We start from the raw sequence: 16226 nt of genomic DNA, 5'->3' as shown, positions 1-16226 counted from the left end.
GATAGCAAAACCAGATGGCAGGGGCAAGAGGGATTTCCCAGAAGTTGCAGGCCTGCCCTGATTGCACCTCAAAAGCAAGATGGAGAGAGAATTCCAGCAAGGGATAAGCTGACTGGAAGGTGGAAGGGGGGAGGCCTGAGAGGCGGACAGATGGGGCCAGAAGCAGCTGATCTCCTTGCTCTGTTTCCAGGTGAACAATGCGGGACTGTACACCTGCCTGGCTGAGAGCCCTGCAGGTGAAGTTGAGAAGAGCTTCCGGGTCAGGGTTCAAGGTAGATGCCACGGGGAGGACAGGGGAAGGAGAGGCACAGTGGGGCCTGAGGGGGTGGGTCCATCTATCATATTCTCTTATTCCCCCAGCCCCTCCAAATGTTGTTGGGCCCCGGGGTCCCCGCTCTGTGGTTGGCTTGGCTCCAGGGCAGCTCATCCTGGAGTGCTCCGTGGAGGCAGAGCCAGCACCAGAGATTGAGTGGCATCGAGGTGGCATCCTGCTTCAGGTGGGCCCCTTCGTCTCCATCACTGGGGCCTCTTGGAGGGTGCTGAGGGTCTGTCCTGGACATCGCTCCTCATGCCTACAGTGGGCACATCTTCTACCTTGTTGAATAGTGTCACTCCATATAGTGTCTGCAGCAAGACCGGAAGTCATACCTGTTGTTCTTTCCTTGGTACCTTCGGGTTACACTGAGGAGTTTGTGGCCCAAATCTATGACAAGCTGTCTGTGCCCACCCTTCCCAAGGGTCCAGTTTGTAGCTAGGGGACTGTGGGTTCGCAGGCCTTTGGGTGAGGGTGGTGGCAGTACTCAGCCCCTCCAGGTTCCGGGGGCTCTCAGCAGAGTAACCATCTGCTGCAGGTCTCTTGCTAGCCTAAGATGGAGCCGAGACCCTTGCTGCCAAGTCTCATGGGTCCCTCAGACCTCCTGGCCTGGTGCTTATTTGCACCAAGACCGGTTTGATCCACAGGGAACCATCCTGCAGAAGCTAGGGGGGGTTGGGGAATTGTGGTACAGACCTGCAGGTGGGACTCAGAGAAGGGTTAGATCCTTCTTCCCTTCTGCCCCCTGACTTTCCCAGCCAGAGGATGCGACTCAGGACTCAGTTCTGAATCCATGAGACAAAGGTCAGGGGTCATAGCCAAGTGCCAATAAAGATCTCTCTCCCCCACTCTGGTGGGCTCTGCAGGAAGATGCCCACACTCAGTTCCCAGAGCAGGGCAGGTTCCTCAAGCTGCAGGCGCTCAGCACGGCCGACGGTGGGGACTACAGCTGCACAGCCCGCAACACCGCAGGCAGCACCAGCGTGGCTTTCCACGTGGAGATCCACAGTGAGTGTCCTCTTCCCTACCCCACCCCCACCATTCCCTCAGAGCCCCAGGCTCCCAGCCCTGCCCTCTGCTCCTCCCCAGCGGCGCCCACCATCCAGCCAGGACCAACCGTAGTGGACATCTCAGTGAACCGCACGGCCCTGCTGCCCTGCCAGGCCCACGGCGTGCCCACGCCCCTCATGAGCTGGCGGAAGGATGGGGTCCTTCTGGATCCTGGAAACCCCAGGTGGGAGCCTGAAGGGGAGGACTTCAGGAGGGTCTTGGGTTTAGGGTCCTCTTTGCCAGTCACAAAAAGAAACTCTCTTGGGCAGTTGGAGCAGGAAAGTGACTTCATACAGGATAAGGGTGGCTCTTGGATCACAAGGACAGGGACGCCATTGACTGTGTTAATCTGTTTCTCTCTAAATATGGTGTCCTCTCCTCCACTCCTCTCTCTCTCTCTCTCTCTCTCTCTCCTCCCTCCTTGTCCACACTCTCTCCTACCTCTGTGAGCATGGCAGGTACCCTCTCTCCACCCCAAACTTACAGTCTTTGGAGTGTGCCTGACCTCTGTGACTACTAAACCCAAATTCTCAAAGCATGCAATGCCATTGGCCCAGCCTCTGTGATGGACCACCCCCTATCCAATCTACTGTGTCTAAGGGCAGGACTGCCCAGACTGCAGGGCCACTGGGGCCATTCTCAAAATAGTGAGGATACTGCCACCTGGAGCAGCCCCTCTTGACCTCTCTGCTGCCAGGTGGTGTGTGGAAGCCTTGTGTTGATCTCTCGTGTTCAGGACTGAGTTTTAATCCTTTTGTAGGGAGAGCTGAGGGCAGAAGAGGGCATCTTACTGGAGATAGGCAGGGGTCCAGCCCCTCTCAGAGCTACTTATCTCCATGGCAACCCCTCTTTCTGTTCCAGGCTGGAGTTTCTTCCTGAGGGCTCACTGAAGATCCATCCAGTCCTGGCTCAGGATGCTGGACACTACCTCTGCCTGGCGTCCAACTCTGCTGGTTCTGACCGGCAAGGCCTGGACCTCAGAGTCTTTGGTAGGTGGACAGGGAAAGGCATTCTTCCTGCCTTTAGCATCCACTCCTGCTGGGAACCAGTCCTGCTGGGAACCAGTCCTGCTAGGAGCCAGTCCTGCTGGGAGCCAGTCCTGCTGGGAACTAGTCCTCCTGGAAGCAGTTCTGCTGGGAACTAGTCCTCCTGGGAACCAGTCCTCCTAGTTCTGAGTTGTTCCAGATGTCAGGGTCCAAAGCAATGGTCCTCAAGAGGTTTTATCCATGAAACCCAGGGGTTCCCCCCTATGTTCCCAGAGGACACATGTGTTATACTCCCTTCCTTAGGTAAATGGCAAAGCACAGAATGTCAAAGGGGCTAAGGGAACTGACTCAAAGTCAGTGAGTTGGGTGCTGCCTTCCAGGACTCTGACCTCAGGCAGGGCTAAGGAGAGAGACCCTGGCAGCCTCCCTCAAGGATGGGGTGTCAGGAAGGCACCAAATTAGGGACTCAAAAGGCCCAAACAGGCCTTGAATCCCACCACTTGTGAGGCAGAGGCTGGCGGATCTCTATGAGTTTGAGGCCAGCCTGGTCTACAGAGAGAGTGCCAGGACAGGCTCCAAAGCTACACGGAAAAACACCGTCTCAAAAAACGAAAAATCAAACAAAACTAAACAAAAGGCCGAACAATCCAGCATAAAGGCCTGATGTCAGTCCTCTCGGGGGAGCACCCCGTCCCTCAGCTCCATGGGATGGGTTGACTCTGGCAGTGAGTATCCCACGTCTGAGCTCCTCCTCTGAGCACAGTCTCAGAAAGCCCCATGTCCCCCATCCCGTGCCTGCTTCCTAATAACCAACCTCTCCCCAGAGCCCCCGACCATTGCCCCTGGCCCCTCCAACCTGACCCTGACCGCCCACAGCCCAGCCTCGCTGCCCTGTGAGGCCAGGGGTTCTCCCAAGCCCCTGGTGAGCTGGTGGAAAGATGGGCAGAAGCTGGACTTCCGCCTGCAGCAAGACACCTACCGGTAACAAACAGTCCATCTACAGTGGCAGGATATGGGAGGTTTGGGGACCCCATCCTACAGAGTGTGGCAGGGTCAGTGAGGAGGGTCCCAGACCTCAGGGTACCACTGGGGCAGATAGGATCACCTGGCCGGAGATTAGGTGCGGGAACACATGGCCCCCACAGAGAAACACGTGGGACTCATTCAGCACATTGAAAACGGGACATGGGAGTACTAGGGGAACCTCGATGACAGGCTATTTGTTGGGCATACACGAACCCTGTGGCTGCTCCTGAGAGCCTTCGAGGTGTTGCCTGTGTCTCACACGCAGCCCATGTTAGTGACCATCAGAAGTGTTTCATGTGTCTCATCGCTTCTGATTGGCGCTCAGTTGTCACAATCTGAATCACAGTTCCAAACATGCGGGAGGCAGAGAAACATGGATGGGAATAGAAGTGAATAAGTCTAAGATCAGAAAGTTCTAGAAGAAACTTTTTTTCTCCAACGTGCATGATGCTTGTCTGTGTTGAATATATGATCCCACGGGGCTGAAGAGGGTCTCAGATCCCCTGGAGCTGGAGTTATAGGCAGTAATCAATCACTTGACATGCATGATGGGAACAGAACTTGAGTCCCCTGAAAGAGGAGGAGGTGCTGTTAACCTCTGAGCCATCTCTCCAGCCCCAAAAGATACCTCAGGAGTCCTGTCCAGGAGTAGAGGCAGGGTAGGCCTGGGCAGGGAGATTGATTTAGCTCACCCCAGGCCGCTCACTTTGGCCTTCCATTTGTCCACCCCAGGCTCCTGCCTTCCAATGCCCTGCTCCTTGCGGCCCCTGGCCCTCAGGACTCAGCCCAGTTTGAGTGTGTGGTGAACAACGAGGTGGGCGAGTCCCGCAGGCGCTACCAGGTGACCGTCCTCGGTGAGTCCTGGCAGAGGCGGGAAATGTGGGCACAACACCCTCCCTCAGGAAGCCCTCCTGGGTCTCACTTCCCACCAGTTTAATGTAATTCAGGTGTGGCACAGTTTCTGAGAGCCCCCTAGTCTAGAATAGTCTAAGCCCAACTCTGACCTTGTCATCACCTATGTTTAGATTACTCCTTCCTTGCTGTCTCTGCCCTCAGTCAGACTAAAGTTTCAGCTGGACCTACAAGGGTCTTGTGCAGTCCAGCCCTGATGATGCACCTGGTTCAGCTTGCCCCGTGGCTTACTCTGGGACCAGCTATGCTGTCCCTCACCTCAGGACCTCTGTGATGCTGCTCCCTCTGTCAGGAGCATGCTTCCTTCACCCAGCCAACACCTTCTTCTCCTCCAGATTCCAACTGAGTGCCGCCTTCTCCAGAGTCACCATCCCTAATCACCAGGCCAATGTCCCTCCAAAAAGCTATTCATGACTGTATCTATGTGCCCAGAATATCTGCTGAGTGGCCACACCCACTTCAGCCTCTGTCGCCATCATCACTTGTGCCCCCTCGTGTCTTAGCCTTCCTTCATGACAATCCTGTCCCTGTGGCCCCGTGGCCCCGTGGCCACCTGTCCCCTCTGTGTCTCAGCAGGCACTTCTCTTGTGTTTCAGTTCCTCCCACCATTGCAGACGACCAGACAGCTTTCACGGTGACCAGGATGGCGCCCGTGGTCCTCACATGCCACAGCACAGGGTCACCAGCCCCAGCCGTGTCCTGGAGCAAAGCAGGCACCCAACTGGGAGCAAGGGGCAGTGGCTATCGAGTCTTGCCCTCTGGTGAGTAAGGGCAAGCAGCAGAGAAACCACCAAGGAGGGAGGAGGCTGCACGGAGGCACGGAAGAGTCCTGGGCAGCAAGGAAGAAGAGGTCCCCTCACTCTGCTATGTGGCTTGAGGGAAGACTCTCGCCCTCTCTGAGTCTCAGTACCCCTTCCTGCACACTGTGCTGCTGCCTGAGGCCTAGCAGAGGAACTCCCGGATCCTGGGGAAAGGAGAAAAACCCTGAGAGTGTTGGAAAAGCTAGCTCCACCCAAGGTGCCAGCCTTCATTTTAAAACCATGCTCTTGACCTTTTGGTGTTTGAGGGTACCTATTCTTGATGGAGTTTGGCTAACAGGGGTGATTTGTAAAATGTCATGGCTGTGCTGGGAACACAGCTCATTCAGGAGACCAATCTCCTAGCTTGCACAGAGACCTGGGTTCCATCCACTGAGCCACACAAAGCCCGCTTGGTGGTCCACACCTGTAATCCCAGTACTGAGAGGTGGGGGCTGGAAGATTAGAATTTCAAGGTCATCCTTAGCTAGAGAGTAGATTCAAAGCCTCCCTGGGCTACGTGAAACCATGTCTCAAAAAAAAAAAAAAAAAGTTGCTGCCAGCTAGTGGTGGCACACACCTTTAATCCCAAAACTTTGAAGGCAAAGGCAGGCAGATCTCTGAATTCAAAGCCAGCCTGGTCTACAGAGTGAGTTCCAGGACAGCAAGGGCTACACAGAGAAACCCTGTCTTGAAAAAAAAAATCAAAACAACAAAAATGATTGCATTTACTTGTCAAAATGGGCAATTTCCCGCTTGAGTGCTCTTGTTAGCTGGAAACCCTGTCTTCAAGACCACTGGGCAGGGTGTCCCCTGATTTTCAATGTGCAATGGATCCCTCCTTCCAGCCTGGGGTTACAGGCCAGTGACCTCGCTCCCCTCCCCCCACCCAGTAGGCCCCAGGGGTCCCCAGATAGCATCCCCCAAACACTTTGCAGTGAGGTTGAGCTGGGACTCACTGCTCCCCGAGGCTGTGAGAAGGCAGATTGGAAGAGCAGAGGGAGTCCCCGGAGGAGGCTCAGAAGCCAGAGGAGGAGCGAGTGGAGAAAGCCAGGGTTCCCAGCAAGGAACAGCCGACCCCGGGGTCCCACCGCTGGGAGGCCATGCAGCCCATGGTGTCAGACTGTCATTGCGCATTGAGAAACTGAGGCCTGGAGAGCAAAGGAAGCTGTCAGTCACACCTTAGGCAGGGAACATGATGGACTTAGAACCTGGTCCGCGTGCCCTCTGCTCCCCGTGGGGCAGCAGAGACAGTTTGAACGGGCGGGTGTTGGTAACAACCTTGCCCCCTCCATCACTAGCAATTCCTGTTCCCAGCCCCCTCCCCTTACCCCCATCATGCCTGGCTCCCCTCACAGGTGCTCTGGAGATTGAGCAGGCCCTTCCTATCCACACTGGCCGCTACACCTGCACAGCTCGCAATACTGCGGGGGTGGCCCGCAAGCACATGGTCCTCACAGTGCAAGGTAAGCCCCCCAACTGGGCCGCCTGAGGCCCCTGGGTAAAAGGGGTAGGTGGAACTGGAGGCAGGTGGTGCTAGGAGTATAGGGGAAGCCTCAGCCCCTGATTCACCCCTCCCCACCACACACACACACACACACACACACACACACACACACACACACACACACACCAGTTACCTGAAGTTAATTCCTGGTTCGGAATCTTTGGGAAAGAAAGGGTTCCCTGCAGCCTCGCTGCTGGCCTGAGGTTACCGAGCCCCTATTCTTTTAGAGGCCCCTCGTCTTTGATATACATCCTGGTTGAGGAATTCTTGTGGAAGAAACCTCTGTGTTCTGTGCCCGCAGCCTCCCCAGTGGTGAAGCCACTGCCCAGCGTGGTTCAGGTTGTGGCGTCGGAAGAGGTGCTGCTGCCCTGTGAGGCCTCTGGCATCCCCCAGCCAGCGATTATCTGGCAGAAGGAGGGTCTCAGCCTCCCTGAAGGTGAGACCTCACAGAGGCCAGCTGGAAGGGCAAGGAGGCCCCATCCTCTCCCCTGGGAGAGGTCCCGCATAGCCCAACTTGGGCCAGAGACACAGTCCCACCTTCTGCTCTGGTGACCCCTCTCCTGCCCTCCTTTCTGAAATCCTATCTGAGCGTCCAGAGACCATTTGGGAAGTCTGGGAGTGCCCTGTGTGCTCCCTCACTCTATGACACCAGCAAGTCAGACAGATCATCTTGTCACATCTGGTCCCTCAAGGCCAGTGCTTCCCGACCTTCCTAATGCTGTGGCCCCTTAACACTGTTCTTCATGTTGTAGTGACCCCCAACCACAGAATTGTTTCATTGCTGCTTCGTAACTGTAATTTTGCCACTGTTATGAATCATAATGTAAATATCTGATATTCAGGATATCTGATATGGGACCCCTTGCCAAAGGGGTCCTGACCCCCAGGTTCAGAACCACTCCCCACATCCCAGAAATTATTCTTAACTTTATCCTTCCAAATCCAGGAACACGTACACAGGTACTCACCAATGGCCAGCTGTGGATCAAGCACACCAACCCAGAGGATGCCGGGAACTACTTCTGCATTGCCCAGAACAGTGTGGGCAGTGCCATGGCAAAGACCAGGCTGGTGGTGCAAGGTGGGCCCAGAAGGGACCTGCAGGAGACATGGTTGCCCAGGGCTTTGAGACTCTCTCTCTCCATGGTCTACTCAGGCCCTGACTGACCTACCCCTACTTCTTCCCTACCCAGCACTGCTGAAGGAACTAGGGAGAGCCCTTGCTTTCCTCTTGACCACAGTCGGGCTCTAGGCATAAACACTAACCCTCTGCCTTCTCCAGCCCCTCCTGGGGTGCTAGCCTGGCCTTCTTTCTTTCATTGTAACTTGGTGATAGTAGCTATTGGCCCTGACCAGAAGCTGCTATGTGGCTCTCCCTTAGTTTGAGCCTACAGTCTGCCAATGTCTGCTCACCATGTAGAGGGCCTTCAGTGGGGCTCAGGGTTCTCTGGCTCTGTGGTTGTTGGCAGGATGTTTGCATGGCCACGACTCTGCAGCTAAGGTCAGACTTTGCCATGAGTCCAGAGTGGGACCTGGTTCCATACCCTGCCGAGCCTGCTTGCCCAGCATGAATGAGTGACACCAAGCACACTTACCTGTGACCTTCACTCTGTCCTTAGCATCGTCCCTATGGGAGCAAGGTGTACAAGCTTCACTACACATGGTCTCTGAGGTTGTCACACACAGGGAACCTGTGCTAATGGGGACCTACACCGTCTCTGCCCCTACCACTGTTTGTTTATTGTATGTGTATACATACACATCTGTGTATACACCTGGGCACACAGGTGCAAAAGGGTCACCCTGACATGACATCAGCAAGCAGAACCCTCTGATCATTCTGACCACAGGCAATGACCTATGGCTGGGCAGTGGGTAGATGTTGATAGGGGCTGAGGGTACCACAAAGCACGGTGTCACAGAACAGCCCACCCTACCACAGCTTAACCCAGCCCCAACTGGGCATCCCATCTCCCCGCAGTCCCGCCTGTGATTGAGAATGGCCTCCCAGACTTGTCCACCACTGAGGGCTCCCACGCCCTCCTGCCCTGTACAGCCAAGGGTAACCCTGAGCCAACCATCACCTGGGAAAAGGATGGCCAGCTGGTGTCTGAAGCTGATGGCAAATTCACGCTGCAGCCTTCTGGGGAACTCCTGGTGAAGAACTCTGAGGTGAGTGTGGTTCCAGGGTGTCAGATATCTGTGGAGCACCACCTGGTAGCCAAGGTTATCCCTGAGCCCTGCTAGGCCCTTTAGCTCCTGGGAACCTGGGAAGGGCAGTGCTGGCATCCCACCCGAAAGGATAAGTCAAGGCTCAGAGTGCAACTGGATATCCCAAGATAGCTTCTGTCTGTCATTAGAAGCCAGGTTTGAAACTGGACCTCCTCCTCCACCTCCCAGAGAAGCATAGCAACAGCTTGTGTCTCCAAGGAGCATCAGTTGCTCTCAGCCAGCCTCCGCCATGAGTGTCCTCCAAGCTCAGGGGGCGGTGCAGAGCCCGGGCTGTAGGGCACCACACCACTGATTATCAGTACCGTAAAAGGAGCCACGTTTTCAATGACACTGCAGCTGCAGGGTGACATACAGCCGTGAGGGTTATCAGGGCCCCAGCCCCTGCCCCCACAGCCCCAGTGCCACACAGAACCTCTCCCCTCAGAACCTCACTGGGTTTTCTCCACAAAGGCCCCCAAAGTTGGAGCCTCTTCTTAGATGTTTCAAACAAGAATGAACTAGCATGGGTCAGTTTGAACACAAGGTCTGGCCACTCAGTAAGTCTAAGGAAGCAGGACTGGGGACCATGACTCTGGTTATGTGGTCAAAGCTTGGGTGATTAAAAAAAAAAAATGGATACTGAGGTTAGCTCAGGGAAGCTGGCCTGTTGCTGACTGTAGGATCTTGGGGAAAAAACATTCTGCTTCTCTGGTTTGGATGCTCCAAATGGGTCTCCCAGGGTGTTCTGGCCCAGGCTAGGCGAAAAGGCAGTCTCCATCCCCTCTGCCCACAGGACCAGGATGCAGGCACATACATCTGCACTGCAGAGAATGCTGTGGGCCGCGCCCGTCGCCGTGTGCATCTCACTATCCTGACACTGCCTGTCCTCACCACCTTGCCCGGGGACCGCAGCCTGCGCCTTGGGGACAGGCTATGGCTTCGCTGTGCAGCCCGGGGCAGCCCCACACCCCGCATTGGCTGGACCGTCAACGACCAACCTGTGACAGGTTTGGGTCTCCTGGAGTCAGGGGTGATGAGAACTGGGACCTAGGAGGTAGGAAAGGGTGGGAGTGGGTCCTTCAGGCTCGGGATGTCCAGGCTATACAGGGAGACAGGGAAGCCTGCCTATGAGCACACTCCTAAGCCATATGTCAGAGCTGGCAACAAGCCATCTGAGCAGTAGACCCAGCTCCAGAGACCTCAGGTCAGGAGGGGCTACCTGTGTTCTGGCTCTAAGACGCAACCCCCCACAGGGGGTAACTGTCCTCCCTTCTGAGACCCAGGGAACATAACGTCAGAGTACACTGTAGGTACCTGACAAATGCTTGCTTCTCCAGTGAATCGCTGGGTACCCGCCCCTCCCGAAAATGTCATTTTCTACTGCGGAGAGCATCATTCATCCCAAGTCTAAAACAGGCCTGCTGAGCACCCGTGTGCAGCTGCAAACAAGGCCTGGCTGGGCCCCACCCTTTCCAAGGGAGTTGTAGCAGAGGTCCCAGCTGCATCTTCTATGACACAGAGAAAAGCAAGGGTACCAGGGACAGGATAACTCAACATAGAAATACACGCAGCATCCCAAATAAATTCCCCCAGGATGGCAGTGTCTGTCTCTTTCCTGTCCTGGAGACCATGTCTGACCCACAGCAGACATCTAATATCAGATCTATAAATATCAGATATTTGCACTACAATTCATAACAGCAGGAAAATTACAGTTATGAAGTAGCAACAAAAATAATTTTATGGTTGGGGGTCACCGCAACATGAGGAACGGTATTAAAAGGTTGTAGCATTAGGAAGGGTGAGAACCACGGGACTAGCCGATCAGGGAGATTACAGGACTTTGTGTAGCCCTGGCTGGCCTTGAGCTCCTGAGCCTACTGTCTTCATCCCCAAACATTGGATTACAGGCCTGCCCTTCTTTGCCTGACTCTTTATGTTAATAGACCCCCAAAGGCCTACCCGTGACTGTCACTGGAAGTTATAAAACAGGCAAATTCTCTGGCCACATCCTCTGTGGCTTGTGGCCTCCACAGAAAGATCTGACCCAGTCCGCCGCCTTCCTGGGACCTCCCATCGGGTCTGCATGCCTGTCGAGTACCTTCTGGATGCACAGGCCTCAGCAGAATGTCCAGGGATGGAGGTCCTAATTCCTGGACTAAAAGTCATGAACTTCTCTTTTTCTACCACAGAGGGGGTGTCTGAGCAGGATGGGGGCAGCATACTGCAGCGGGCAGCCGTGGCCAGAGAGGATAGCGGGACCTACATGTGCTGGGCTGAGAACAGAGTTGGCCGTGTGCAGACTGTCAGCTTCATCCACGTGAAGGGTAGGACGGGAGCCCATGCGCTCTTTCCCCATCGACCTCCTTAACCCATTTCCTGCTGTTTAAGAAGCAAAATACAGTATGATCGGCAGCTGGGGTGATCATCTACGTGGACCAGTACTGTAGATGCATATAAGACAGAATTCCTTCCTGCTTCTACTCAGACATCACTAAGCAATCAGCAAATTCTCATATTCAGCAGGGACTCCCTTCCAGCCCAGTTCCTGGGGGTCACGGCCAGCTTTGGGGAATCAAGCTGTTTGGCCTCCCAGTAGTACACTGTGCACAGCCATGCTGGGCCAGCAGGAGCTTCCTTAGGCCTCAGGAGGGAGGCAGGGGCTGAGCAGCATTTGGTGGTGGGTTAATGAAATGCTGGGCTTCAAGGGGGCCTCCCTTCTGACTATTGCTTTGGTGTTGACTCTTACAGAGGCTCCAGTCCTGCAAGGAGAAGCCTTCTCCTACCTAGTAGAACCTGTAGGGGGCAACATCCAGCTAGACTGTGTGGTTCGTGGAGATCCAGCTCCAGACATCCGCTGGACCAAAGATAGCCTTCCACTGCCAGTTAGCCGCCTCTACCTCCTGCAGCAGAATGGATCCCTGACCATCCTCAGGACCAAGGCAAGGCGGGGCCCAGTGCTATGCCTTTTACAGCTGTCTAGGGGCTCTATAGGTTCACACCACCCTCTACAGTCTGTGTCTGTGCCTTACCACCCTCCATGGTTATTTCTGCCTCATAGGCTAATAGTGGGAAATCATCTCTAGAGAGGACTTATGCCAGATATTTAAGTGTGGCCTGTGAGAAAAGGCACTTTAATATTATTTTTAATATGAGCAGGCTAGGTAGGTAAAAGGTAACTCCGCCCCCACTGTATAAATGACGACGCTGGAGATCAGGGCCACAGTGCATGCAGGTGGCTGGCTCTGCCCTGTCTCTGTTGCCTGTTCCCTATAGTCAGCTCCCTTCTGAGCGTTCATCTGCATCCCACGTCCCTGCAGCCAGGGACACTGACACTCATCAGGCCACCCTTGCACCACATGATCATAGGCTGTGGAGCTGCCCACTTGGGAACCATGCAGATAGTGATTTTAAACTGGCCTAGGGCAAGACCAGCTGCAGTGACAGCCACCCGCCTGAGCCATCATGAATGTCATTAGGTTTAACACCTGTGACATTCCTGGGAACACCTACAATCATTCTAGGGACAGTTGCAATAGTCCTGGGGACACTGCAACAGTCCTAGCAGCTCTTTTCCTTTTAGAGAATGGGAGGCTGAGTCTCCAGAGACATAGTAACGTGGTAGCACTGGACTCAGCCATGTGGATCTGGCCTCCAGATCTCCACCCTCAGCTCATCATACAGATCCCTAGAAACCACCTCCTGGACTGGCATGGGCAGGGTGCCATGCCATTCTGGATCCACCCCCTGAGATGGAGCCAGGCATGATCTCAAAAAACAAACAAAAAAAAGTAATAGACATTAGTTAGGGGGATTGTTTTGGTTTTTTATTTTTTAAATATTTCTTTTGGTTTGGTTTTTATTTGGGTTTTGATTTGTTTGGGAGTTATATATTTTTGTTGTTGTCGTTGTTGGTTTTGTTTTGTTTTGTTTTGAGACAGGGTCTCACGATGTAGCCTCAGCTGGCCTGGAACTCACTATGTAGAACAGGCTGGCCTTAGACTCATAGTGTTTTGCCTGCCTCTGTTTCCTGAGTGCTGGGATTAAAAGTGTGTACCACCATGCTCTGCTTTTAAAAATAAAATTTTTAAAAATCTAGCAGCAGCAAGGAGAAAAAAGAATGGAGGTGTCTCCCTGTTCATCAGAGACTTGAGTCAAGGATATGATTCCTTGTGAATGGAGAGAGTGTCCTTAGTCACCGAGTTAGTGGGCTGCAGACCCTGTGTGTGTGTGTCATACTCTAGGGCGAGCATCCTGAGAAGCCTTAGGATTTAAAACGTACCAGGCATGGGGGGAGATGGCTCAGTTAGCAAAGTGTCATGATGCATGAAGACTGGAGTTGGATCCCCAGAACCCACATTTTAGAAGCTGGGCCGGGCAGCTCAAACAATCCAAGTCCTAAGCAAAGACACAGGTTGATCTCTGCCTCTCTGGCCAGCCAAGCCTAATATTCTTGTTGAGTTCCAGGCCAGAGAGAACAAGATGGATAGATAGGAGCTGAGGAATGACACCCAAAGTTGACCTCTGGCCTCCACATAGGTCCATGTGCATGCGCGTGAACACACACACACATATACACATGTACATACTAAACAGTAAATATATAATAATTTTAGGTGTGCTTGATAGTATTTAGCAAAAATATCCCCAGGATATCCAAATCCCAACAATGCGTGACAGAGCTCACGTAGGCATCTGGGAGAATCAGAACTGTGCTTTCCCCAGCACAGGATTGCCCAGGGCAGCAAGGTCTTCCTCCTCCACCTCCCTGTTCTGAGTGCAGAGGGATTCCCCTGCAGAGCAGATGGATGGCCTTGGGCGCCATTGCTGCTTTCAGGAATCCTGTTTCCCTGTCCACCACCCACCCTACCTCCCAGCTAGATGGGTCTCAGCACAGTCACCCGTTTGTGCCCAGCTGCCCCGTGTCCTCACCTGAGCCCCTGTCCTTGCCACCTGCAGATGGACGATGCAGGACGGTACCTGTGTGTGGCCACCAACGAGATGGGTGCTGTGACGAAAGCCGTGACACTTGTGCTTCAGAGTGAGTTTCAGCTCTGTCCCTAGCAGGCGGAGGTCAGATGGGCACTCGGGGCCAGCCATGATTGGGTATGGTTATTTATACGGAAGGGGTCCCTGAAGGCCTGTAAAACATTTCCCAAATTTAGGGTGCAACTCGGGGTCGGGTAGAAAAAAATGTTGCTGCTATTTTTATTATTGTTGTTTCTACTCAATCAAAACTGCCTTTGAGGTTAAAGTGACAACTCTTACATTGGACACGCAGCTCAGAGCTTCCGTGGTACTGTCTGAGCCTCAGGAAAACCTGTGAAGGAGTCGTGAGGGTTTTGCAGAAAGTATTTCATGTGTGTTGGAGGGGTGTGGTGGCAGTGCTCAGGAGTGCATGAACATGTGGCGGCCAGAGGCTGATGTCCTGAATCTTCCTCTGCTGATGTACACCTTACTGTCTGAGACGGGTCTCCCAGTGAACCAGGACCTCGCTGTTTTAACTGACTGGCCCAGGAGGCACCACATCTCCTGCTTCTGCCGTCCCAGCCATGGGGTTTCAAACGTGCACTGCCTGGCTTCCAATCAAATGCAGGTCACCATGTTCGTACAGCAAACACCCTACCCCCAAGTCATTTCCCCAGCCCTACAGAAAATACCATATTGAAGATGAAGTACAGCATTCGACCTGATGTCTAGCACAGCAAGATTCCATAAAGGAAACCCACCCACCAGTACCAATTCCCAGCACCCCAAATAATCCTTGTTATTCTCTTACCCCTCTAATTGCTGCCCTGAGTTTTTATAACAAAAGACTCCCAGCTCTGTTGAGCTATAATTCACATTGAGGGTGGCAGCACAAATCCATAATCCCAGCCCTTAGGAAGCTGAGGCAGGAGGATTACTGAGAGTTCATGAGCAGCCTGGGCTATATAGTGAGTTTCAAGCCAGCCAAGCCTCCACTGTGAGACTCTAATTAAAGAAGATTTTTTAAAGGTGGGTATGGATGGAGGTAGACTAGAGAGATGGCCCAGTGGTAAAGAATACTGCTTTTCCAGAAGACAGGAGTTCAGTTCCCAGTCCCCAGGTCAGAAAACTCAAAACTTCCTCTACTCTAGCTCCAGGGGTCCCCAGCACCCTCTTCTGGCCTCTGTGGGCATTTATGCTCACATGCACACACACATAGATGCATACATACACATAATTTAAGCTCTTTTTAAAAGAAAGGTACTTATCTGAGTGGCTGTTGATAAAAATCACAGATCTGTGAAAGTGTGGCCACACCTGGAGATCTCTGTCAGCAAGAACTTCCTGTGACCGCTGTCATCACCCCTGCTCCCAGGCTAGCCCCAGGCCCACCGTGATCTGCTTCCTGTTTCTCCAGATGCTCCTCTTCTGGAACTTTCACTTGCATGGATACTAGATAGCCTTCTTGTTTCTGGCTCCTTTGAGCTGTGAATTCTCTTTTTCCCAGTCTAGAGCCTGTTAGACTTTCTTGACAAAGCCTTTAAAGACAGGCTAAAGTGTAAATTTAAGGAAGTCCATACTTAACTCATTTTGTACTTTTTGGATTATATATTTAGTGTTATGTCTTTTTTTTAAGTCCTTGGGGCTGGAGAAATGATGCAATGCTTGCCCTGCAGATACAAAAACCCAAATTCAATGCCCAGAGCTCACATGTAAACAGTGTGGGCCTGGTGAGATGAGTTGGCAGGTCAGAGTGCTTGTTGCTGAGCCCAACCCCCTCAATTCGGTCTGTGGAATCACACAGTACACACTGAGAACTGTCTCCCACAGTTGTCTTCTGCCCCCCTCACTCATGCCATGGCAGACATGAATAAGTAATTATAAAAACAGAATGTTAAAGTTCTGTATGATGGTGCACGTAGTCCCAGTACTAGGCAGTGGATCCTGAGGAGCTGCTGGACAATCAGATCGACCTAACTGATGGGCTCCAGGCCAAGGAAGAAACAAGGTGGCCAGCACCTAAGGCTGACCTCTGACCTCGCCAAGCACACGCATACACCATGCACACCCCTACAGTTTTCCCAGCTCTGGTTCTTACATGGGCTCTATGATCCATTTTGAGCTCTTTTTTCTGGGGAGGGGGACGGGATTCAAGACAGGGTTTCTCTGTAGTTTTGGAGCCTGTCCTGGAACTAGCTCTTGTAGATCAGGCCAGTCTCAAACTCACAGAGATCCTCCTGCTTCTGACTCCCAAGTTCTGGGATTAAAGGCATATACCACCCATCTGAGCTCATTTTTAAATGAAGTAAGGGTCTAGTATTTTCCTGTAGACCCTGAGTTTCTCTCAGGACACATCAGACTTCAGAGCAGGCCACAATATTTGCTTTGCTAAACTGATTACTAAGTATTTTCTTTTTTGTTGTTGTTTATTTTTTAACTTTATTTTATTTGTTTTT

General features: G+C 53.0%; 1 protein-coding gene across 1 annotated transcript in view; it reads left to right on the top strand.

Annotated features, from left to right (window-relative positions):
* Hmcn2 (hemicentin 2) overlaps positions 1-16226 on the top strand; it is a 155259-nt gene that overhangs the window by 117536 nt on the left and 21497 nt on the right. Inside the window, exons 70-85 of the mRNA XM_013355724.1 lie at positions 191-272; positions 361-497; positions 1180-1321; positions 1403-1547; positions 2225-2352; positions 3174-3330; positions 4108-4229; positions 4884-5048; positions 6443-6550; positions 6893-7027; positions 7538-7672; positions 8573-8763; positions 9596-9809; positions 10995-11129; positions 11554-11744; positions 13762-13843. Coding sequence (XP_013211178.1) covers positions 191-272; positions 361-497; positions 1180-1321; positions 1403-1547; positions 2225-2352; positions 3174-3330; positions 4108-4229; positions 4884-5048; positions 6443-6550; positions 6893-7027; positions 7538-7672; positions 8573-8763; positions 9596-9809; positions 10995-11129; positions 11554-11744; positions 13762-13843 — 2269 coding nt within the window. The remainder of the gene's footprint in view (positions 1-190; positions 273-360; positions 498-1179; positions 1322-1402; positions 1548-2224; positions 2353-3173; positions 3331-4107; positions 4230-4883; positions 5049-6442; positions 6551-6892; positions 7028-7537; positions 7673-8572; positions 8764-9595; positions 9810-10994; positions 11130-11553; positions 11745-13761; positions 13844-16226) is intronic.

The sequence above is a fragment of the Microtus ochrogaster genome, chromosome 4 (assembly GCF_000317375.1).
Source record: "Microtus ochrogaster isolate Prairie Vole_2 chromosome 4, MicOch1.0, whole genome shotgun sequence".
Lineage (NCBI taxonomy): Eukaryota > Metazoa > Chordata > Mammalia > Rodentia > Cricetidae > Microtus > Microtus ochrogaster.
Note: the sequence above shows the minus strand (reverse complement) of the source record. Positions and strands in the feature narration are given on the sequence as shown.